Genomic DNA, 26,231 nt, shown 5'->3' on the forward strand with positions numbered 1-26,231 from the left:
GGCAATAAAAACAGTAAAACAGAAAACAGCAACAAAATTTTGGAATGTAGAAAGAAGATGAATGAGTGGTAACTAAATCAGCAGTCTTGAGAAAGCTTAATCTTTTTACATTGGCAGTGGGAAAAGCCAAGAAGAAATTCAGTTTATACCCAGAAACCTGTAAAAGGTTCCAAAAAATGGTAGCTGTACAATGGTATTTGTGGAAAGGATGGCAAGATGGGATTAAAAAGGTGAATGGGTTAAAAAGTCTTTTTTTTTTTTAATGTTTCTTTTGAGAGAGAGAGAGAGAAAGAGCACACATGCAGGGGAGAGGCAGAGAGCAAGGGACAGAGAGAATCCCAAGCAGGCCCTGTGCCATAAGCCAGGAGCTGGATGTGGGGGCTCCATCTCACAAACCACCAGATCATGACCTGAGCTGAAATCAAGAGTTGGTTGCTTAACTGACTAAGCCACCCAGGTGCCCCTAAAAAGTGTTTAAAGAGCAGTTACACAAGCAACAAAAGAAAAATAAACTGGACTTCATCAAAATTAAAAACTTTTGTGCTTCAGAGGACACCACACCACTGACAAGTGAAAGAACAACCAACACGATGGGAGAAAAATTTTGCAAACCCTATACCTGGTAAGGGTCTAGTAAACACGATATAAAAACAGCACTTAAAACTCAAATATAAAAAGACAAATAACCCAAGTTAAAAATGGGCAAAGGATTTGCATAGACATTTCTCCAAAGAACTACAAATGGTCAATAAACACATGAAAAGATTCTCAACATCATTCTCCATTAAGGATACGCAAATCAAAACTACAATGAGATAGGACTTCACAGCCACTAGGATGGCTCTAATCAAAAAGATGGACAATAACAAATGTTGTAGAGGATGTGGAGAAATTAGGACCCTCATTTCCCACTGCTGGAAATATAAAATGGTGCAGTGTTTTGCAAAAACACTTTGGCAGTTCTTCAAAAACTTAAATGTAGAATTACCATATGACCCAATAATTCTACTTCCGGATATATTCCCAAGAGAGATGAAAACATATGTCATTTGTCAGACATGTGCCAAAACCCCATGTTCACAGTAGTACTATTTATAATGGCCAAAAATTGGGGCGCCTGGATGGCTCAGTCGGTTAAGCGTCCGACTTCAGCTCAGGTCATGATCTCGCGGACCGTGAGTTCGAGCCCCGCGTCAGGCTCGGTGCTGACAGCTTGGAGCCTGGAGGCTGTTTCAGATTCTGTATCTCCCTCTCTCTCTGACCCTCCCCCGTTCATGTTCTGTCTCTCTCTGTCTCAAAAATAAATAAACGTTAAAAAAAAAATTTATAATGGCCAAAAATGGAAACAATCTAATGTCCATCAACTGACGAGTGGACACATAAAATGCGGCATATCCATACAATGGAATTTTATTCAGTAATAAAAAGAAACGCAATAATGATACCTGCTACAATATGGATGGACTTGGAACACGTTATTGAAAACATTAAACAAGGCACGTACTGTATGATTCCATTTATATGAAATCTCCAGATAGGCAAACCCACAGATATAGAAAGCAGATCAGTGGTTGCCTAGGACTGGGGATGTTGAGAGAAAAAAGAAGTTACTGCTAAAAGGCAGGAGGTTTCTTTTTCGGGAGATTAAAATGTTTTAAAATTAGATTATGATGATGGTTTGCACAACTCTGTAAATATAACTACTGAATTGTACACTTCAAAGGAGTTAATCTCATGGTATATAGTTATATCTCAATAAAGCTATTAAAGAAAAATAAAAGGTCTAGGTAAGTATACCTGATTTTTTGGCAGATGGTGGTAAACCACTGCTTCCACCTCCAGCCCCACCTCCAGGGCTACCACTGCCAACACCAGGGCCTCCCGGAGAACCAGTCTTTTTACTCAGCAAACTATTGAAGAAATTTGCCAGGACACCTTCACTTGTAGCTCCAGCTATAAAAAACACAAACCAAAACACTTTCACTCAAAACATTAGATTCTTCTATAAATTTTTATCATAGTAATCACACACAGAAAGCAATGAATACTTAAATGTGTTCCAAATTCAAGTCTAGTTTGTTCTTTTGAGCCTGGATAACTTATCTCTAATCCATTTCCATAAAAACAAAATATGAGTAAATTTTAAGAGTATAAGGTAATGATGAAAAATTAGAACATTATTTAAAAAAGAAAACAACCAACAACATTTAAAACAAATGTTAGATGCTACTATACCTCCCTTTTGAAACCGGTTCTTTCAAAGTGTAACTGTTGAGAAATATTTGCCTCAAGTGTTACAAAAAGCTACTTAATCCTGTATGAAAACCAGTAGAAGTTCCAAGAGATAAGTGAGTACAGGATAACAAGAAATAATTCACAGGAGAGAAATACAAATAGAAAAGAAATACTAGGGAAAAAGCTCTTACTAGTATTTAAAGAATGCTGATTAGGTTGTGGCAAAACTGCAACACTCAATGTTGATGATATGTAAATAAGCCATTTGAAAAACATTACCAAAGGCACAAAAATGTACAAACTCTGACCTGCTAATCCCACTTATGGCAATTATTTCTATTGAAATAACTTTCATGTATATAGTTTTTTCTTTATGTCGATTGCAAATAACCTATTAACTAACATACAGATTTCTTTGATGACCTATCATAGGAGGATTAAATGTAACACAAAACTTTCATAAAGCTTACCTCATAGATTGGATATATTAAGGCTACACTATAAAATAAACGGTTTGCAGTCTGAATGACTATGAGATTATACAACAAAGATTAGAAGCTACTGCACAAAAATGAAAACAGTTACGGAAAAGGTAGGAATCTAGGTAGATTTTTTTTTTTAGTGTAAAATACACTGTGCTGTTTTCTCCAAGAAAAGAGAGAAATGTACCTTTCATGTTTGGATCAATTTTTTTTGACCCAGCAGGGATGGGCGACACGCTGGCAACATTGGACGACACAGATCGATTTGGTGTTCGAGGGGAGCCTCCTGGGACTCTTGGTGAGGCATCCTATGTAAAAATTAGGAAAGCTGTAATTCTAAAAACCTGAAACTTCCAACTTCACAAAAGTTATTAGAAAATGAAATTACTTTTTAACTGTCCCCCATCTGCACTACTGTACTTTTACACGGCAAGCCACTGCCAAAAATGTTTAGTAATTGTGTCCTCAGGATCAGAAAATACCAGAGACCTATCACATTTTAGAATACAAATTCCCCTTCCATGCAAAAAGAATGTATTCAATAATGGGGTGTGGTTATGAGTATAAGCTTGGGAGTCAGATCTGGATTCCAGTCTGGACTTGCAAGCTACCAGCTGTAAAATCTCAGGTAAGCTGTAACATCCTCCAAAGCCTCCATTTCCCCACCTGCAAGATGGGGCTGGCAGTACCTGCCTCACAGGGCGGTGGTGACAATTTATAAAATAACACATAGAAATGGTTCCACACTCAGTAACTGGTGCATGACAAACACCGCAAAATACTTCTTTATGATTTAAATATTCTAAGAAGGAGTGCAGTTTATCCTTTAGAATTTCACAAATTCTAGGAGAATTCTTAACTCAAGTTTATATCAAAGCACACCCATATGAGACATGTATACGATTAAGAAAAAAAAAAAAAAAAAGCCAAACCAAGAATGTACTGCACTTTAGTAATTTTGTCCAAATCTGTAATACTGACCACAGGCCTTCCAGCTGCAGTTGGTGGTTGCTTTGCTAAAAGGGACTAAAAAACACAAAAGAGTTCTAGGTTAGGCATTCAGCATGTATTGCTGTATTTAAAACAAAACAAAACAAAAAAATATATATATATGTATATATATATATATATATACACATACACACACACACATATATATACACACACATATATACACACACACATATATATATACACATACACACACACACACACACACACACACACACATAATGAACAGTTTACCCATTAACCATACTAAATCTACTTCTGATGTAATTTCATACCTACCTGTAGCTTCATAAGAAACACTTGGTCATCTTCTGCCACAATTTCCTTCTCATGTACAAACTGAAATGAGCAATGCATAAATGAGTGAGTCTAACATATTATGCTAAAACCATTAATCACATACTCTCTAGGTGAGACTAATTTTTAAAAAAAATTCAGTATAAACGTTACCTACATTTACACGAGTGAGCTGCCCTGCCCCAGCCCCTACAGTGCAGCTGGCCAGTAACTACCTGCAACAGTAAGAATGTTCCTGTCTCTGTGCTGTCCAATGTAGCCACCAGTTACCTGTAGCTACTGAGCACTTCAAATGTGGCTGTGGTGGAGGTACTGAAATTCTAATTTTATTTAGTTTCACTTAATATGTATTTAAAGGCCATACGTGACTAGTAGCTACTGTATCAGGACAGCACAACCTTAGAGTCATAGGTATGTTAATCATGCTTATAAAATATGCTAACCAACAGTTTTGTGTTTTAAGAGGGTCACTAATATCCCAGTTGAGTGAAAAGCAACTTGCCCCTGGTTTCTCTGAAACAAAAACATAATGACTTTTCTACCTGCTGAATAATTAGGCAAAAAGCAGCACAAGTATCTCCTGCCTTCTACTATTTCTATACAATGCATACCATGGTCTATTTTCCACCCAGCAGTCAGAGTGATCCTTTCAAAAGGTTAAGCAGATTACATCACTCCTCTGCTCAACCCCCACCTCCGATCGCATCCCACTCAGAATGAAATCCAAAGTCCTGACTCCAGCCAAATGAGAAGACCCTACAAGACCCTAACACTGCTTCCCACCTCCTACCACTCTGGCCCTCCTCTTCACTCTTTGCCAGCCTCTCTGCTCTCCTCACCCATCCTGCCTTGAGGCACGTGCACTTTCTGCTTCCTCTGTACACAGCATTCTCCCCTCTTATCAGAGACATTCCCTAAACTTCCCACAACAGCTCGCTTCCCCACCCCACTGCTCTCACTCCCTCTCCCCTTACTTGGCTTTACTGCCACAGGACTTATCAGCACTTGAGAACTGACAGGTGCATGGATTTACTATCGCATGCCACTTGGCACCTCGTACCTCAACAGTGGCTCAGTAAATATTTGTGGGGTGAATAAAAACAACTTACAGCACAATTCTGTTGGTCAAAGAGAGAATGGGAAAAACCGTTGCTTTTTTCCCCCACCGTGATGTGGGCATTTCTTTTAATAGACATTCAAACCAAATATCATGCCAATTGATTTTTCATTTATCATTACTTTTCTTATTTCTAATTACCCACAAAGAGAAGACAGATACTCAATATCAATACTTGGACTTTTAAGAAAGAATCTCATCATACATTAAATCAAAATTATTTTTCCTGAAGCATGTCCAAGTAAGTCACTGAGAAATACTGTAAGTAAACACTCGTTTTTATACAACTTTCCAGAAACACCTGTAATATCTAAGTATAGAACATCACATATTGCTTCACATGAAATCAAAATATGTGGAAGAAAGTACTTTCTGGAAGCAGATTTAATAGTCCTACAAATGACATGGAACAGTTAAGACTAAGCCAGAAACTCCTGGACAGTTGTGGGCTAGCACAGGTAACTAATGGCTACAGAGAAGATCCCATAACTGCCTCACCAAATAGAAGCCAATAAAGTTATCGTACCAATGTCTGCTCGACTCCTGGCTGAGTTCTAGGCTGGAGGCTCACAGCGTCAACCTATTCAAACTTTTCAGGATCCATATGCTCACCACGCACACCAGTCCATGATTTCCATTCGACTGTGGAATCGGCGCCAGTGTTTTTAATATGCCAGAGGCTCAGTAAGAATTCTGTGACTGAATAGCTGATTCATGTTTTGATAACACGGATCTTTATTTTGAACTGAACATTAGAAACACCCACATTACACTTAGAAACCCTCTTGATAGGAAAGGACCCCCTTATCTTTCTATCTATGATCTTAAAATTACGGACTCCCCCCTTTGGTTTAAAAGGCTAAATATTGAGACTTTATACTAAAACTGTTACCTTTCGGACAGGTGGTTTGGTTATAATGTCTTCAAAATTATCTTCCGCTTTCAATGTTTGAAAATTTTCATGTAATATTCCTATTTTCTTATCGTTATCCCACCCTGCTGGGCTGGAAAGAAATGCACATGACAAATCTCAAGCATGCACATATATATATACATAAATAGTCATTCATTAAATCCATGATCATATTAAAGGGAACAAATCTGACCAATTATGAAAAATTAATCGGCTTTTTTATTGTCATGCTCAAGCTACAGTTTACTACTTTTTACCTAAAAAGGTTCTCCATCTTCCTGATTTTAAAAACGCAGTTTTGTTGCTGTTTTTTTTGGGGGGAGGGTCTGCTTAATTATTATTCTCTCTCAATGTATTCACAGAACTTTTTAAAAGCATGTCTAGATTATATACTGGCTCCTTTATTTATCAAAACCAATCAAAGAGTAAGTAAGTATATTGACATATGCACTCAACAGTTTAGCTATATGTAACAGCAAGGCCTTCGGAAAAGACTCAGGCCAGCAGTAATTCTCAAAGGCAAAGATAAATAGATCAAGATGGGTTATAAATAAAACAATCTAGGAACAAATTCTCATCTACTCATCATGGAAAGGTCTATTGGTTTCACCTCAAAACTGAAAACGCAGATTCACCATCAAATTGCAGCAATAATACACGATAAAATAATACATTTGAAAGTATACTTACATAAATACTGCATCTTTTTCCACAACAACAGCAGGAATCTTATAGGGAAATCCATACAGTTTCTGAACGATATATTTATATACTAAGTCTATATTTTTGTTTTCTTTCACTGAAGTGTAAATAAGTGCTGCACCATCTGAATAATACCATTAAAGAAACTTTTGGACAAACTCCATCAACAGGTGCCATAAAATCCTGTGTTCTCAGCTGAACATTTGCATTTATATGCATATTAGTTTCAAAAATAACTCCCAGAGATACATTATACTGTACTCAAGAATTTCAAACGTATAAAAAAAAAAAATTCTAAAGTGTAAAATACATAGACTAAAATGCAAATAAAACAATCTTTACACAATCGACTTGATTTAGGGGGGCAAAAATCTCCTTAAGCCAAGAAAGGAAAGGTAAACTGATTAATATTGACATTACTACCATCTCTGCATTTAAAGCAAGAGAAGAGGTATTGGTTTTGTTTTTAACTTTCCTAAACTTCATGAAGGATGGATATTACTTATCAACGACTGTTTGGCTTGCATTTTTCAAAAAGATGGCTTGTGCTAGTGTGTCTTATGGTTTTCACTAGTCCCGGGAATTAGGACTTTAGGGACAAAGTTCAGGAGACCTACTAAGGAGAAAAGACGAACCAATAGGTACCACCAAGAAACTTTCAGGAATGACTCAAGGAAAACAGATTTCATGACCAAAACTTGAGGTAATACAACCTCACGAGGATGTATTAATCAAAGCAGACCCTAACTTCGACCTTTTATCCAAATGATACAGTAGATCCAAAGATCAAGAAAGGCCTGTGCAAAAGGGGGTAATGTGACTACTGACAGATGATATGGTTAGAGTGGCCATCAGAAATTCTACGGCCACAGCTAAGGACCATGCTCTAACACCGGCCACTGTGTCCCAAGAGAGATGATAACTTAGACCAAGAGGAGATGCTGGGAATAGTTGAACTTCTACTTCTGAACTGGAAGACTCGTATTTTCTAGTGCATGAACCGAAGGTTATGAATCTAACAGTACTGCTAAAAATGACTTGTCATAAAACTTGGTAGAAACAAACATCCTAACCTTAAGTAAAAGCTTAACTGTGTGAACTTTTCATTAATGATCTCTCACGACAACCGATTTATGAATGCAAAAATTTGCATTGCAATTAGCATTTAAAAAAATTAAAATGATTTTGAACTGTTGCCTTCACGCGTGCATACACATGCACCTCACTATCTTGAAGTGATTTCTCACAGTTTGAATTTTTTAATTTTTAAATTTTTATTATTTATTTGTTTTTTTAATGTTTGTTTTTGAGAGAGAGACAGAGCATGAGCAGGGGAGGGGGAGGGAGAGAGAGGGAGAGAGAGGGAGAGAGGGAGAGAGAGGGGGGGAGAGAGAGAGAGAGAGAGAGAGAGAGAGAGAGAGAGAGAGAGAGAGACACACAGCATCCGAAGCAGGCTCCAGGCTCTAAGCTGTCAGCACAGAGCCCAATGCAGGGCTTGAACCCAGAAACTATGAGATCATGACCTGAGCCAAAGTCCGATGCTCAACTGACTGAGCCACCCAGTGCTTCTTTTTTTTTTTTAAATCAACGGGCTCTACTAAAGGTCTGTGATTATTTTAGTGGACAGTTTCCTTCCTGATTGCATACCTGCATGTATATTTTCAAGAACAGCATTAAATAAACGTTTAAAGAGACTACGACTTCTTAAATTTGCTAATCTTCAGTAACAAAGTTTTTAAAAGACTCTTTATGTAAACAAATGCCCTTTAATTCAACCCAAGTCAACCATTATGTGACAGGAGAAAAGAAAGGGCCGCGGAGAGACAAAGGACTGAGGGGAAAGTGCCAGTGTCAAGTGACCTTACAGCTCTCCTCAGTGCATGCAAGCTGTGACCACGGTTTCAACAGCAAATTCTCCTAAAAGCATTCGTGTACAACCCTCATTTTACCCTTCTTTTGCTGGTGTCTGTTATTCAGTGGCTCCTCTAATCCTTGCAACCTAGACAAGATTCCTTACAGGTTTCCTAACCTTGTGATTATCAAAATCTCCCAGAAAGCTTTTTAAAAGTACAGATTGTTCAGCCTCACCCTGAAATGTCCCAATTCAGCAAGCCTTAGCTGGCACAGTAGATCTAGAAACCACTGCTTTGGACTATGTGTGGAGATGGTAACACACTGAACATATTAAAAATGAGAACACACAAACCTGAATATTGATCTTGCCCCACTGCCACTCCCGACAAATGAATCCTGCTTTGTAATCAGAATGTTTTCAATGCCAGTTCATTAGAATTTTCCACAAAAGACTAATAGTTATTTTTCTTAAGCACAGTACTTTAAAACACAGCAAACCAAAGTTAATAGATTTCAGCACTTGCTTTTATAGCTCAAAATACCCAGATATAAATGATTTGGGAGCTAAAATGAAATTCCTAACCAGAGCAGGAGGAAAAAAGCCTATGGAATTTCTAAAGTCCATCAATTTAATTCCCTTAACTGAAATAAGCAAACAAACAGGAAAGGTACACTGCACCAATCAATGTAGTAAAAGGATACACTGTAAACAAAACTTCCGGATATGTGACTGAATAAAATCAAAATGTTCATCTCTGTAGTCATGTTCTTTCTCCAATACACTAATGGCATCACACTGTGGAGAAAATAATTAAAAGAAACAAAACCCCAATAATAACAGCATTAACTTTAAATAATCAAAGTTAAATATAATGATTTCGATAGTTCAGTTTTGGGTGGGGGAATATCACAAAACTATCACACTGATAAGGTGACCATCAAAATATCAGAACATCAATTACTCCTGTCTAAGATTCTTTCAGGTGGAGATAAGACTAAGGAATCATTTTATTTCTTTAAAAAGTATTAACGTCCATGGTGTATTGAATGTGGCAAAAATACCAAAGAGAAAGTTTTAGTACATAGAGAATGAAGACTCACAGGACCCACAAATGGATGCTCATACTTGCTGACTCAACCACTTATGACCTAAACGAAGTTTTTAAGATCGAAAATCTATTCTAGTTCTATAAAACACTCTTTATAGCCAGGGAGTCTGTACATTTCCCTATTTCCCTCTTTGATTTATTATAAAGTGTATACAGTGACAGAACTAGTTAACAGAATTTTGATAATAGCAATCCTATCACAACCTCTTTAGTAAATAAATAAAAAAACCTCGATAACTGCATATCAACTTTACATAATGAGTGGTGGTAGACACTGAAGTTGATTTTAAGTACATAATCTTCCAATATTAGGATATCAGTGTATCACAATTTAATGTGGCAAAATACATTTTATAAAAATTAATACTGAAGTTATCATCTTACCTGTATTATTTCTACTCAACTTACTGTACAACGAAGTCTAATTGAAATTAAGAATATGAAATTCAATCACAAGCAGAATATGTGAAGTAACATTTTCTTTCAAAGGCACTATGATTAAGATCACAAAATCAACATGTGATTATCATTCCATATTTTAAACTATTATTTCTATTTGTTAAGAAAAATTATCTAGGAAAGCTAATGTGCCAACTCCAAAAGAAGGCTGGAAAACAAAATGGTTGCTCATCCACGGTTAACACCAGTAGTAGAATCTCTAGGAAGGAAGCTAACCTTTGTGCAAACTACTAGTACTGGGATGCCCAAGTTATGTGTAAGTGTGTCCGCACCCAGAGGTAAAACCACACTGTCGTCTTTATCTTCCTGTGACCCGGTATTTCTTCTCTGAGGAGAGGCTGGAAAATCTTCTCCCGGCTCTACATATTCTTGGAAGTCTCTAATCACTGAAAATCAAAGTAAATAATTTAATACATGGTTTAGAAATTGCTTTATTTCAGCAGGTAGCTTTTTCTGCCATAATCTAAATACGTATTTTACGAGAGTTTGTATTTAGTGTTATGTAAGAGAAGATACAAGAAGGGTTTGAGAAATCTGTTTCAAAGACAGAACAGAAACACCAGACTCACATTAATTATGAGGAGGCAGAGTACAACAATTGAGTAGGCTCCAAAGAATAGGGTTCAATGTAAGCTGGTTCTGTCTGGGCAAATTACTTTGGGCAAGTCACACTCTAGCTTTGCCTCTCTATATTCTCTAATTCACAAAGCTCACTGAAAGGATAAAAAAATGGGTGTGCATGTGTGGGGGGGGTGCTCCACAATTTAAAAGACCTAGATGGCTTTCTTTATTTTATTTTTTATTAAAAAAAATTTTTTTTAATGTTTGTTTATTATTGAAAGACAAAGACAGAGCGCAAGCAGGGGAGGGGCAGAGAGGGAGACAGAATCCAAAGCAGGGTCCAGGCTCTGAGCTGTCAGCACAGAGCCCGACACGGGGCTTGAACCCACAGACCATGTGATCATGACCTGAGCCGAAGTCAGATGCTTAACTGACTGAGCCACCCAGGCGCCCCTAGATGACTTTCTAATATTACTTTCCTTTCTCTAAAACTCTTTACTCGGGTCTTCTCCTTTTCACCTAGGTACAATCTTGGGCCATATTCATTCTGTAACCCTGGTAAAAATTAATGATATTACCAGCGCTGATAAATTTTTAGAACTCATTTGCAAGACTGTCACAACCTTCACTTAACAAAAATTCAATGTAAATGTATTAAGAACCTTAACAATGTATACTTTGACTCAGTGATTACTCTTTAAGGAATTCTCAAGGAAATAATCAGTGATACAGGATTTCTATATAAGGCTGCTTTCCATGTTTAAAAGCAAAATAACAAATCTGGAAACAAATGATTCACAGCATAGGATTAAAACTGTATATGAGGGAATTCTTTTTATTTTATTTTTTTTTTTTTCAACATTTTTTTTAATTTATTTTTGGGACAGAGAGAGACAGAGCATGAACGGGGGAGGGGCAGAGAGAGAGGGAGACACAGAATCAGAAACAGGCTCCAGGCTCCGAGCCATCAGCCCAGAGCCTGACGCGGGGCTCGAACTCACGGACCGCGAGATCGTGACCTGGCTGAAGTCGGACGCTTAACCGACTGCGCCACCCAGGCGCCCCGAGGGAATTCTTTTTAAATTTTTCTTAATTTTTATTTTTTAGAGAGAGAGAGTGTGCACGAGCAGGGGAGAGGGGCAGAGGGAGAGAGAGAAAATCTCAAGCAGGCTCCATGCTTGTGCAGAGCCCAACGTGAGGCTCGATCCCATGACCGTGGGATCATGATCTGAGCCCAAGTCAAGAGTCTGATGCTCAACCGACTGAGCCCCCAAGCACCCCATGTGTATGAGGGAATTCTATACAGAATCATAAAGAAGAAAATGATCTTAAACTTACATGGGGTCAAGGAAGAGGGAACCTTGAATAGTTGAGTACAGTTCCTTCAAGAACACAGGGGCATGCATACAACCTTAGCAGACCTGGTAGCTATTACCCGTCAAATTAAAGGGTGAAATCTAACAGTGTTAGATTTTTTTAGCATATACCAGAGTTAACTGATTCAGTAGTCCGGGGTGGGGCCCAAGAATGTGTATTTCTGACAAACTCCCAGCTGTACTGATACTGATGCTGCTGGTCCTGGGACCACAAACTGAGAACCACTACCGTAGTATAAACTTAGCGGGGAAAAAAAAAGACCTATAGGCAATGGCCAAACAGGGAAAGAGAGGTACAGATTAAAAGCAGTTAGACATCTTTTTCAGGAATTTAGGACACAGATTCTCCTAAGTCTCTACTATTTCCTTGCATATAAATTCCAGTAAGCTGTTAATCTTCTTCTAAAAATTATTATCAGTCAACAATAACAAAGAAAAGCAGATTCCATCTGCATATTTTCTTAAGCAAAGGCATTGGCAAATGAAGAACCCTCAATGAAATTAAGAACTGTGACAACTAACTTACAATTTGTTAGAGATAACCCTTGTTATCATAATTTATCTGAAAACTTCCAATTTACATGGGTATGTACAAAATATACACTTTGTAAATCATAAAACCAGTTTAACATTTTTATATTTACGTTGTTAACATTTTTGGGGCACATTTCGTGTCGACAACGTTGATAAGAGTGCTTTATTTACCAAGAAATGAAACTGCTGAAAATAAACAGCTGACGAAAGATTCAAATCTTTTTAATCCTGAAAATCTACTTCCCAAATGAACATTTATGGCCCTTTGGCAAAGGAGAAAAGGCACCTCTACTAAGGAGTCTGCCATTATATATAGTACAGGTTTCCAATTTAAAACTACATTAAAACCTAGCACATCAAATTAAATTTCAAAAACAGTAGTCACATTATGTTTCCTTCATTGAATCTTACTCAAAGTCAAAAATTGCTAACAATTACAATAGCTAGGATATCAGGTGTTTGAAATCTATATTCGTATTTCTAAACTACTCACGCTTTTGTTCCATTTCTTTCATTTCTTCAGGAGGAATTTTCAACTTGTCAATATGTTCTCTAATAACACTTGCCCATTTCTGTAAAGAATCCAAAGCAGTCCAAGGCTTTGACATATCAACAACCAGCATAACTAGAGTGTCCTTCAGAGAAATGGCATCCAGTGAAAATTTCAGGAGGCCCTTGTGATACGGGTCTCCATCTAAGATCCATACATTACATCTTGTTTGATCTACAAGAGACAAAAAAAGTTACCAAGGCAACTGGATTAAGTTATGTCATTATCCAACTAACAATACTACTTGGTATTCTAGGGCATCTCCACAAAGGATGGCTCCTTTGACAAGGTTCAACTCCTTAGATCACATCTATCAATTTAATAAAGGCCTAACAAATTTTCAGGAAGATAATCTAACTGCCAACACAAAACACCAGCAGCCTCTACTTCTTGTTTCTCAGTCCCAAATCACAGGCTGAATAACATGTTTCTATTCTTACCATCAGCATAGAGAGCCATGCACGTACCAGATATCATACACAAAAATGAGAAGGCACGTGATGTATACAAGAAAAGAACAGCTGATCAGATTGAAAAAAGCTGGGAGGCAGATGACATTTTTTGTGTCAAAAATGAGAAGGTGAAAAGGGATTGGCAAAACAACCACAGGATACTATTATTTCACTATTTGAGGGAAAACGAACTGAAAAATTGAGATTGTTGAAGGATGGCAAGGAAGCTACAGTCTGAACACTAGAATATCTTAAGATGTTAAAAAAATACCACTAGAAGAATTCTAATCCCAAGCCAATAAAAGTTATGTCCACACATAAGTGGCATGACACAGCAGGACTCCTAGTAAAAGATGACACACTAAGAAAAGTCAAAGACTAAAATGAGCAGGCAGTGCACCTCAGAAAGGCCTCAGGAAACTTGGTTTACATACAAACGACACTCACCATCTCGGTCTTCATCGTGAACATTGAAGTACAAATATTCCAATCCTCTTCCTTTCTTATACTCTTCTATTCCCTGAATTTTTCTTATTAAGCTTGTTTTTCCAGCTCCATCTTCACCTGTAAAAAAGGACAATCCTTTTTAATTATAATACGGATTATTTAAGGATGCTTTTTAGTGTCAAGTGAAAAACCCAACTGGCACTAGCTTCAACCAAAAGGGTAATTTGATGAAAGATATCTAGGTAACTATAAAGTTGAAGATGCTGACTTCCCCTCCCAGATTCTTTGTCCTGGTGTCTCTGCCCTTGCTTTTAAGTCTAGTTCTATCCTATTACAAATGGTTTCCTCTGTGGGTATTTTTCACGAAGTTCAACTTTTATGTCATTCCAGTTTCATCTAAAAGGAACAAAAGACTCTCTCTATTGGCTTTCAGTCTGAAGAATCTCAGGTAAAGACTCTTAACTGGCCCAGTTTGGGTCATGTGCCCACCCATGGCCCACTCATGGAGGATGGAAGATGCATCAAAATTGACCAGGCGGGGAATTGTGGCTATAGCCTCACCAAAACCATGAAGTCGTAAGAAATATTAATAAGGGAGGGGTAGAGGTAGTAAACTGAGTAAGAATAAGGGTACAGGGAACGTAGAACAGACAAAAATAAAATGTAGACTGAAAAAATATTAATAGCAAAAACACAAGAAACAGCAAGTATTGGTAAGGATGTAGAGAAAAAGTAACCCCCATGCACTGTGGGTGGGAATGCAAACTGGTACAGCCACTGTAGAAAACAGTATGGAGGTTCCTCAAAAGCTTAAGATGGAACTACCCTACCGTCCAGTAATCACACTATGGGGTATTTACCCCAAAATGCAAAAACACTAATTCAAAGGGATACATGCACCCTTAGGTTTATTGCAGCATTATTTACAATAGCCAAATTATGGAGGTGGCTCAAGTGACCATCGATAGATGAATGGATAAAGATGTGGTGTGTATGTATATAATTCAGCCATAAAAAGGAATGAAATCTTGCCATTTGCAACAACATGGATGGAGGCTGGAGTATAATGCTAAGTGAAAAAAGTCATAGAAAGACAAATACTGTATGATTTCATTCACATGTGGAATTTAAGAAAACAAATGAGCAAAGAAAAAAAACAGAGAGACAAACCAAGAAACAGACTCTTAACCACAGAGAACAAATGGTTCTGATGGTTACCAGAAGGGAGGAGGTGGGGGATGGGTGAAATAGGTGATGGGAATAAAAGAGTACATGCATCATAACAAGCACTGAGAAATGTATAAAACTGCTGAATCAGTATATGGTACACCCGAAACTAATATAACATTGTTATGTTAATGATAGTGGAATTAAAACAAACAACTTAAAGCGTGCCTGGGTGGCTCAGCGGGTTAAGCATCTGACTCGATTTCGGCTCAGGTACATGATGATCTCATGGTTCGTGGGATTGAGCCCCATGTTGGGTTCTGCACTGACAGCACAGAGCCTGCTTGGGATTCTCTTTGCCCCTCCCCCGCTTGCACGCCCTCTCTCACTCTCTCTCAAAATAAATTAACATTTAAAAAAATAAAAAAATAAAGGACTTAATAGAAATATTAGCAGCAATAAATTATGTGATTTAAACTTGACAAAAGTTTAAAAACTTTAAAACTAGGCTGGCTACTATTTGATGTTTTGGTGAAGATTTTTTAATATCATAAATCTATTTAAATACTACCTATTACCATCTCATGGACTTAGTTATTTTTTTTTAAATTTTTTTAACGTTTATTTACTTTTGAGAGATGGAGAGAGAAACAGAGTGTGAGCTGGAGAGGGGCAGGGAGAGAGAAGGAGACACAGAATCCAAAGCAGGCTTCAGGCTCAGCTGTCAGCACAGAGCCCGACGCGGGGCTCAAACTCATGGACCGCGAAATCATGACCCGAGCCAAAGTCGGACGCTTAACCGACAGAGCCACCCAGGTGCCCCGTGAACTTGTCTCGTTATTAGCAGTATCATGTTAATAGTACTCATAAATGTGAGTTTCTTAGACCTAAGGACTTATTCCTGGAGAACATTCACGAGTTCTTTGAAAATTTAAAAATTGTTTTCATGTTAAACTTAAAAAAACTATGTAAGTCTTGGATCTTCTGAATGACCATCTTTATAACTAAGTGTTGCCACAGACTGCAGTAGTCACTTCTGCATAGGTGTTTATAATCCTACTGGTGACAAGCTGAGGCCAAGTAATGCAGACAGAACAGAGACAAGACACACAGACCTGTCAAACTTAAAGTACCCTAGAGTAGAGAGTACTATATTCAACCGAACTGGCAAGACTGGTTCTTTTTATGAACTATTTTCCAACACTTCATAGCAAAAACTGTCACCTTAAAAAGGCAATGAAGAACTCGTCATTAAATGAGTACTTCTTTTTCAGCACTATTTTTGCAGTACTATTAAAATGGTCCGTCAAAATAACAGACTGGATTGAAAATAGTAATATCTATGATAATGCCAATGATTATACCCATGATGACCCATCATGCTTAAATGGAAATAATAAAGTTAACCAGTAAAAAAGAGAATATATAAATACTTCTACTATTAAACCCAACACTGGCATTTAATTTCTGCAGAAAATTTGTTATACTGATTGCTAATTTGAATTTTTTCAATTCATTTCACTGGACTAATCATTCTCAAAAATGTACCAGACTCACCGGGGGGCTTATTAAACACACATTGCTGGGCTTCCCCTCCTGGGTTTCTGATTCAGTAAGTTTGGGGTGGGGTCCAACAATCTGCATTTCTAACGAGCAACCAGTGCTGCTGATGCCGCTAGTGTGGGGACCACACTCTGAGGAACCACTCCATTAGACATTTACTACATTAAGCACCAGGAGTACAAAGATCCTTATGTCAAAGTCACTGTCCTCTAGGAGGCTGACAAACTGGAGAGGGAAAACAAATAGATGATTTCAAGATACTGTCATTAGGTCTATACTGGAGATACGCAACAACCGGGAGGCCAGCCCTCAGGGAATATCCTCGTCTTGCCTGGAAGTCAGAAAGGACTTTGTAGATGTGGCAGGTAACACTATAGCCAAGTCTTGTAGTATTAATGAGCCATGGACAGCTAATCATCCCAGGAAGTAAGGAAAGCATATACAGAGGCCTGGAGGCAAAGAAGTGTTTGTCCTTCTACAAAGGACAGATAATTTGAAGAATGTTAGGATGTGAGGGGAACAGAAGCCAGAAAGTGAGAACAAGTACAGAATGCCAGATCACGAAGGGCATCTTATGCCAGGCTGAGAAGGTCACATTTTATCCTGAAGATAACAGGGAGCCACTGGCAGTATTTAAGTATTTTAGAAAGACCTCTATGGCGACAGTATGGGAGACTGGTAAGTTTAGGAGTTAGGAGACTAGGTAACTCGGTATTACTGGAGTCCTAGCAAGAAATGAGGTAGGCCTGAACTAAGGTTAATAGCAGTGGGGACAGCTGTACTCAAGGCAGACTTGGCTGGGAGCTGGCAGAGAGAGGAGGAGGAAGACACAGAAGTCAGAGAAGGCTCTCTCTCGTCACTGCTTCAGGAACATCGCCCTCTGCTACTCTACCACTTAACCTCTGAGGTGGCTGGTCCTGAGTCTTCCTTGCAGGCTGCTCTTCCATCCCTACCCAACGTCTGTACAATCCAGGGTTCCTTCCTCAGCCTTCTACTCTTCTCCCTCTGAATGTAATTCCAGGAGAAGCTCTGAAGACGACTTCTGTACTCCCTATAATCTGGTGACCCATGGATTTCTTTCCAGCCTTAGCCTCTCCTGAACTGCTAACTGGTCATCAATACTTGGATGTCCCCTAATACCAGATATTTCATTTGCAAAGATCTTCTCCCATTTGATAGACTGCCTTTTAGTTTTGATGATTTCCTTCACTGTGTAGAAGCTTTTTATTTTGACATTTATTTTTGCTTTTACTTTCCTTGTCTCAGGAGACATATCTAGAAAAATGCTGCTACAGACGCTGTTGAAGAAATTACTGCCTGTGCTCTCTTCTAGGAATTTTATGGTTTCAGGTCTCACATTTAGGGCTCTAATCCACTTTGAGTTTATTTCTGCATATGGTGTAAGAAGGTGGTCCAGTTTGCAGATAGCTGTCCGGTTTTCCCAATACCAGTTGTTGAAGAGACTGTCATTTTCCCCTTGTATATTTTTCCCTCCTTTCTTGAAGATTGACCAGATAATTGTGGGCTTATCTCTGGGTTTTCTATTCTATTCCATTGATCTATGTGTCTTTTTTGGTGCCAGTATCATATTGTTTTGATTACTACAGCCTCGTAATATAAGTTGAAGTCTGGAACTGTGGAACCTCCAGTTTTGGTTTTCTTTTTCATGACCACTTTGGCTATTTGAGGTCTTTTGTGGTTCCATATAAATTTTAGGACCGATGTTCTAGTTCTGTGAAAATGCTGTTGATATTACAAAGATGTAGTCTTGTGCTACTGTTATACACATCTTCTAATCACATTATTTGTTAGGGTTTTTTTCTTTTTCTCCCTTTTTAGATCTTTAAGCATTTAACCCCTGGCCTCTGCCTGGTTGTCTTCTCACTATATAAACATGCTACTCAAAAGTGAACATTCACTAAATTCTTAGCACACTCCAATCCGTTCCCCATCCTGCGGCTTGAGTGATCTTCCTGAAACAATTTCCTCATGCCACTTCTGCCTCTTAGGACCCTTCAGGGTATTCTAGTTAATAACATACGAAAGCTCAAATATTTAGAGTGAAGTAAACTAATATCAGGAACTTACTTTGTAATGCATAAAAAAGGGTGGAGCAGTGAAACATTTATGTGATAAAGCAAATACAGTTAAATGTTAACGGTAGAATCTAGGTTTGGGTATATGACTATTCACTTCAAAATTCCTCCAACACGCTTGGAATTTCCATAGGATGTCAGAAAAAACCCTCAGGGTCCTCCTGCTGCCCTTAAAAAAAATTTTTTTTTAATGTTTATTTTTAAGAGAGAGAGAGAGAGAGAGAGAGAGAGAGCGCGCGCGACAGTGGGGGGAGGTGCAGAGAGAGGGGGAGAATCCAAAGCAGACTGCAGGCTCTGAGCTGTCAGCACAGAGCCCGATGCTGGGCTCGAACTCACGGACTGAGAAATCATGACCTGAGCCGGTCAGACACTTAACCAACTGAGCCACCCTGGTGCCCCTTCCTGCTGCCCTTGCAATAAAGCCCAATATTCCTTACAAAAGCCACTTAATCCTTCTGCCCCTCGCTATATCCCATTTCCCACAACCCACATGCTAGTCTCCAGGTCCTGCAGAGCCAGACAGGGTGCAGTCTCCCAACTCTGAGTCTTCACACGTGCTGTCACTTCTTTCTGGAATATTCTTCCCTTTCCCTCACATCTGGGAGAACCCCAGCTTATCCTTCCGGTCTCCATTTAGTTTCCTCTAGGAAGCTTTCTTTGCCTCCACGAGTCTGGTTAAGCACTCTTCCTCATACTCGCAAAAACACACTGCACACTTAAAGACACTTCAGTGTAATGTGTCAGCTCATTTATGGGTTTCCTTCAGGGGAATGTCAGTCTGCCAAGTCTGTCCCCTTCATTCAACAAATATTCTTTGAGCAAGTTCTCTTAACAGTAAGCAGGATATAAAGTCCTTGCATTTAAGATACTTAATTATCCTATTCTTTTTTTTTAAAGTTTTTAAAAATAAATTTTGAGACACAGAGAGCGAGAGCATGAAGCGGGTAGGGGCAGAGAGAGAAAGAGAGAATCCCAAGCAGGCTCTGTGCTGACACAGGGCTTGATCTCATGAACTGAGCTGAAATCAAGAGTCCAACGCTTGCTTAACTGACTGAGCTACCCAGGCACCCCGAAATTATCCCATTCTTAACAGGCACTGTCCCTGCTTGTTCAACAAAAACAAAAACCATGTTGTCTTAGTCTCTTTGGGCTGTTATAACAAAAATACCATAGGCTAGGTACCTTTTAAACAACACAATTTATTTCTTACGGTTCTGGAGGGTAGGAAGTTCAAGATCAAGGCACTGGCAGACCTAGTGTCTAGTGAGGGCTTATTTCTCGGTTCGTAAACAGCTGTCTTCCGTGTCCTCACACATCAGAAGAGGTAAGAGAGCATTCTGGTGTCTCTTTTATGAGGGCTCCATTCATGAGGCCTCTGCCCTCATAACCTAATCATCTATAAAAGACCATACCATACCTCCTAATGCCATCGCCCTGTGGGGTACAATTTCAACCTATTCATTTGAGAGGTACACATTCACTGTGTAGCACGCACCATATAGTCAGAAGATCCTTTACCAATATTCATTATCTCTTAATCACGGCTATAGTCTCTATTTTCATAACTATACCCCATCTATAATAGCTTGTCCTGGGCCTTTACCCACAATCTATTACAATAATTTATTCACTCGTATCTATAAAACTCAAGTGGTTACCTCTCAACAATAACACATCAATTAATTGTGTAAGCTCATAATACATATCTCCTTCACTAAACTTAGAAAAGCTTTCTAGTCATTGGAGCTGGCAGTATTCAGCTGCCTTGGTCCAGCCAAGATGAACGATGTTTGACACTACTAAAAAGTCCATCATGAACCCTTTCTCTTTATTCTATTATGCAATTAGAAGGATTAAAACATATTAAAATTCAGGATACCTCTATTTGGCATTGACAGACATCTAAAAACCATCTTTACTGGCCAAACCATTCAAGAAACAAAAGTCACTGAATTCCAAGTTATTTTTGGAAAACAAAACAGTAACCTAATAGTTTGAAGAGTGAAATAAAAGAAAAATAACTATCTACATACTTAACTCCAAGCAATTAATATACCTTTAAAGTGGCAATTAGGGCAATGGGGACTATGTGGCTTTAAATCTAAAGCAATCTACAGATTCAATGCAATCCCTATCAAAATTCCAGTGGCATTTTTCACAAAAATAGAACAAACAATCCTAAAATTTGTCTGGAACCACAAAAGACCCTGGGTAAGCCAAAGGAATCTTGAGAAAGAAGAACAAAGCTGAAGGCATCATGCTCCCTGACTCTGAACTCTATTACAAGCTACAGTCATTAAAACAGTTAAGGTATTGGCGTAAAAACAGATATATCAATGGAACAGAACAGAGAAACCAGAAATAAACCCAAGTGTATATAGTCAATTAATATATGACAAAGGAGCCAAGAATATACAATAGGTAAGAGGTAGTCTCCTCAATAAATGATGTTGGGAAAAACTGGACAGCCGTATGCAGAAGAATGAAACTGGACCACTATCTTATACCAAATACAGACATTAACTCAAAATGGGTTAGACCTGAACATAAGACCCGAAACCATAAAGCTCCTAGAAGTTAACACAGGCAGTAAGCTCCGTGATACTGGTCTTGGCAATTATTTTTTTTTAATTTTTTTCTTATGTTTTATATATGAGAGAGAGGCAGAGAGTGAGTAGGGGAGGGGCAGAGAGACAGAGACAGAATTAGAAGCAGGCTCCAGGCTCTGAGCTGTCAGCACAGAGCCCGACGTGGGGCTCGAACTCACAAACCGTGAGACTGTGACCTAAACTGAAGTCAGACACTTAACTGACACTTAACAAGCCACCCAGGTGCCGCAGCAATTATTATTTTTTTTAATCTGACTCTAAAAGCAAAAGCAACAAAAGCAAAATAAACAAGTGGGACTACATCAAACTAAAAGGTTTTTACACAACAAAGGAAACCATCAACAAAATAAAAAGGCAACCAAATGAATGGGAGAAAATATTTCCAACGCCTATATCTCATAAGGGGTTAACATGCAAAATGTATAAAGAATGCATACAATTCAATTAGCAAAAAAACAAACAATATAGTTAACAAAATGGGCAGAAAACATGAACAGACATTTCTCCAAAGAAGACCCAAAAGGCACATGTAAAGATGTTCAACATCACTAGTCATCAAAAAAAATGCAAACCAAAACCACAATGGGATATCACTTCACAACTGTTAGAATGGCTAGTATCAAAAAGATAAGAAAAAACAAATGTTGGCAAGGATGTGGAGAAAAGGGAACCCCTGTGCCCTGTTGGTGGGAGTATAAATTGGTACAGTCATTGTGGAAAATAGTATGAGGTTCCTCAAAAAATTAAAAATTTTGGTATTTTGACCATATGATCCAGCAGCTCCACTCTTGGAAATTTATCCAAAGAAAATGGAAACACTAACTTGAAAAGATACATGTACCCTTATGTTCACTGCAGCATTATTTATAACAGCCAAGATAAGAGAACAACCTAAGTATCCATTGATGGATGAATGGATAAAAGAAGATGTGAGATACACACACACAATATTATTCAGCCACAAGAAAGAATGAAATTCTGCCATTTGTGACAACATAGATGGACCTTGAGGGCATTATGCTAAGTGAAATCAGATAAAGAAAGACAAATGCAGTATAATCTCTCTTATACGTGGAATCTAAAAAAAACCCCCAAACTCCTCAAGCTCATAGATACAGAGAACAGATTGGTGGTTGTGGGACGGGGCGGGGGTGGGGGTGGGGCTATGGATGGAGGGCATCAAAAAGTGAATTTAAAAAAAACAAGCATTCAGGGGCGCCTGGGTGGCTCAGTTGATTAAGCATCCGACTCTTGGTTTCAGCTCAGGTCACGATCTCATAGTTCCTGAGTTTGAGCCTCAGGTTCTGAGCTGACAGTGCAGAACCTGCTTGAGATCTCTCTCTCCCTCTCTGCTCTGCCCCACTCTGTCTCTGTCTCTCTCAAAATAAATAAACTTAAAAAAAAAAAGTACTCAATGCTAAATACATAAATAAAAAGAGCAAAGACAAAAAAAAAACCTCCCCAGAAATATAGGAATTTTCGGGTGACTTTTTTGACACTAAAAGGGCATTACAGTACATAAATCAATGACACAAACTACTCAAATCACATAAACACTTCTGAGAATCACTTAGACTGAAAGCTTAAAATTCTAAGCCATGGAGAGCATGGAGAAAACTAAACAAATAAAATAAAAATTCTCTCTAATGACCAAACCATTGAGGAAACAAAAGTCACTAAATTCCAAGTTATTTTTGAAAAAACACAGAGTCTAATGGTTTGAGCAGTAAAATAAAAGAAAAATAACTACATATGTCCTTCATTCTATGCAATTAATATATCTTTAAGGTGGCAAGTAGGGCAATGGGGCCTGTGTGACTTCAAAAAATGTTGAAAGAATTCATCTACCTGTCATGAATAAACTGTTAAGAAAGCTTTATCTTCAGTTCCTCGGCCTTCAGCTGGCAGTGAAACAGACATACTAGCTTTAAGTGTGCCAGCCAAATAGTTAATGATCTGTAAACATACACTTACACAAGTACTGAGAGTTCCTGTTTAAATAGACTAAGATGAAAGTCCTTCTATAAAGAGCCCTTTAGTGATGATGTTCAAGTTATTCTCTAAATATTTCATCTAACTTTGCGGTTTATATTAGATTTTCTTAAAGAGGACATATTTGAAAGATGTTTTTTAAAGCAAACAGAACTATTTAATTAGATCTAATTATATTCTAATAGAGCTATTTTCATGTCCTCATCCAGGTGCTGGGAAGCTTTTTATGTAAAGAACTAGATAGCAAATATTTTAATTTTTTTTTAAGGTTTATTCATTTTTCAGAGACAGAGCGTGAGCAGGGAAGGGGCAGAGAGAGAGGGAGACACAGAATCCGAAGCAGGCTCCAGGCTCTGAGCGGTCAGCACAGAGCCTGACGCGGGGCTCAAACTCGATCATGACCGGAGCCGAAGTCGGACACTCCACTGACTGAGCCACCCAGGCGCCCCTAGATAGCAAACATTTTAGGCTTTGCAGTTCACATAAGGTCTCTATCACATATTCATCTTTGTTTTTTCCCCCCTCCATCTCTTTAAAAATATAAACTATTCTTGGTTTGTGGCTATACAGAAATAGCCTATGGGCCAAACCCTGTCCTAGTGGATGAACCAAAGGAAGAAAGATCTGTTGATTTGATTACAGTGAAATTCCCCACAGCAAATAAGCCTGTATTGCACTTTATCTGTCTGAGAACTGTTCAAAAAAGTCACTCTGTGAGCCCTTGGATTTGTAAGATCCAAGCACTAAAAGAACCCAGTTTTACTTTTTAATTTTTTTAAGATTTTATTTTTAAGTTTACTTACTTTGAGAAAGAGCGCGTGCAAGTGGGCGTGGAGCAGAGAGAGGGAGAGAATCCCACACAGGCTCCTTGCCTGTGCAGAGCCCGACGCCCCACGCGGGGCTTGATCTCACAAACTGTGAGATCATGACCTGAGCCAAACATCAAGAGTCAGATGCTTAGGGGCGCCTGGGTGGCGCAGTCGGTTAAGCGTCCGACTTCAGCCAGGTCACGATCTCGCGGCCCGTGAGTTCGAGCCCCGCGTCAGGCTCTGGGCTGATGGCTCGGAGCCTGGAGCCTGTTTCCGATTCTGTGTCTCCCTCTCTCTCTGCCCCTCCCCCGTTCATGCTCTCTCTCTCTCTGTCCCAAAAATAAATAAATAAAAAAAAAAAAAAAAAAAAGAGTCAGATGCTTAAAAGACTGAGCCACCCAGGCACCCCTTAAAATTTTATTTTTAAGTAATCTCTACACACAACGTGGGGCTCGAACCTACAATCCCAAGATCAAGAGTAGCATGCTCTTTCAACTGAGCCAGCCAGGTGCCCCAAAAGAACTTCAGTTTTAGCATAAAGCAATAATGGCCATCAATTCTTACTTCTTTTCAGCTCAAATTAGAAAACCAAATTGATTATAAAAGAAAATCTCCATAAACTCCACCAAAACATATAGAGGTAAAGGTGTGCTTGTAATACTGTTCTATCTCCCCAACAGATCTCTAATTCAACACCAGATGTAACATCCATAAATTTTATAATGACAATTTGATTAACAGACTTAGAAATGGGATGAGTCAGAAGATGTGATTTCTAACTGTAACAATACCATAACTAGTTGTGTAAACCTGGACAAGTCAAGTATTTCCATTTGCTCCCATCTTCTAAATAGACGAGGGTAAAACCAGACAAAATTTATGGTGATGGATTTAAAGTTCTGTAACTATTATCCTTCATTACTTCTTGGTTAGTGATACACCAGAAATAAAGTTCTTTTATAAGACATCAACAGTGTATTAAAAGATACCATAAAAACATGAATCACACGAAAATGAGCTATCAAAGCTAAACACTTATGTACTCACAACACGTTAGTAATAGCCATCTTGAACACTTCCAGTGTTTGCCACTGTTTGAAGTGTTTTTACAAACATCATCTCATATAATCCACATGGTAATCCTAAAAGGTAAATAGCATAATTTGAAAGATCAAGCAGTGTGTTAAAGAAGGGGCAGAATTAGAATCCAGCAATGCTCCTGAACACTACAGACATTGCCATTGTTCCTGGAGCAGCGTCTAGTCGTCTCCACTCAAGATAAGCAGGAATGCCAAAAGGCAAAATAAGCGGTACTCTGCCTCCCTTTCCTCCCAGTCTCCTCTCCTGCTGGCATGGAAGGCTGACACACTGTGCCTGCTCTTCTTGCTTTGCACAAGTTTATGTGCCCGATACCTGCTTTCTACACAGAGCTTTGCTGCACGTCTCCACACCTATATTGGATCCACCATGGTCTACAGCATCATGATGATCAGAACAGAAGGAAATCTAGCCTGCCGTGTTCCTTCTTTGTCCAGGTGAGATATCAACATTGTGAAGTTAACCTTTTTTTTAATTTGGCCTTGCATGATGTAAAGTAAATCATCTTATTTTGTCTGAAAGCTCTGGTGACAAGAGCCATAAGGGGTCTTCACCGAACTACTCTCGGACTCCTACCTTCGGCATGGCCTTCAGAGGTTACCTGGATGACCCTTGCCAGCTGAGGCAAGGGAGGAGATGCTGTTAATCAGCTGTAGCATCTGAACCAGTGGTTGTAAGTAAACATTTATGCATGGCTGTTCAAGACTACATCCCTCTAACATAATATCAAGGAGTACATGCGTAGTGGAAAGTTAGACAAGCCCAAAGTTGAATCCTAGCTCAGCTGTGTAACCTGGG

At 38.6% G+C, this 26,231-nt stretch overlaps 1 protein-coding gene across 1 annotated transcript in view; it reads right to left on the reverse strand.

Annotated features, from left to right (window-relative positions):
• DYNC1LI1 (dynein cytoplasmic 1 light intermediate chain 1) overlaps positions 1–26,231 on the reverse strand; it is a 43,212-nt gene that overhangs the window by 8,063 nt on the left and 8,918 nt on the right. Inside the window, exons 3-12 of the mRNA XM_060638439.3 lie at positions 14,100–14,216; positions 13,144–13,374; positions 10,396–10,565; positions 9,314–9,407; positions 6,746–6,881; positions 6,035–6,146; positions 4,008–4,067; positions 3,699–3,743; positions 2,905–3,025; positions 1,798–1,953 (exon numbers count right to left, since the gene is read on the reverse strand). Coding sequence (XP_060494422.1) covers positions 1,798–1,953; positions 2,905–3,025; positions 3,699–3,743; positions 4,008–4,067; positions 6,035–6,146; positions 6,746–6,881; positions 9,314–9,407; positions 10,396–10,565; positions 13,144–13,374; positions 14,100–14,216 — 1,242 coding nt within the window. The remainder of the gene's footprint in view (positions 1–1,797; positions 1,954–2,904; positions 3,026–3,698; positions 3,744–4,007; positions 4,068–6,034; positions 6,147–6,745; positions 6,882–9,313; positions 9,408–10,395; positions 10,566–13,143; positions 13,375–14,099; positions 14,217–26,231) is intronic.

The sequence above is a fragment of the Panthera onca genome, chromosome C2 (assembly GCF_046562875.1).
Source record: "Panthera onca isolate mPanOnc1 chromosome C2, mPanOnc1 haplotype 2, whole genome shotgun sequence".
Lineage (NCBI taxonomy): Eukaryota > Metazoa > Chordata > Mammalia > Carnivora > Felidae > Panthera > Panthera onca.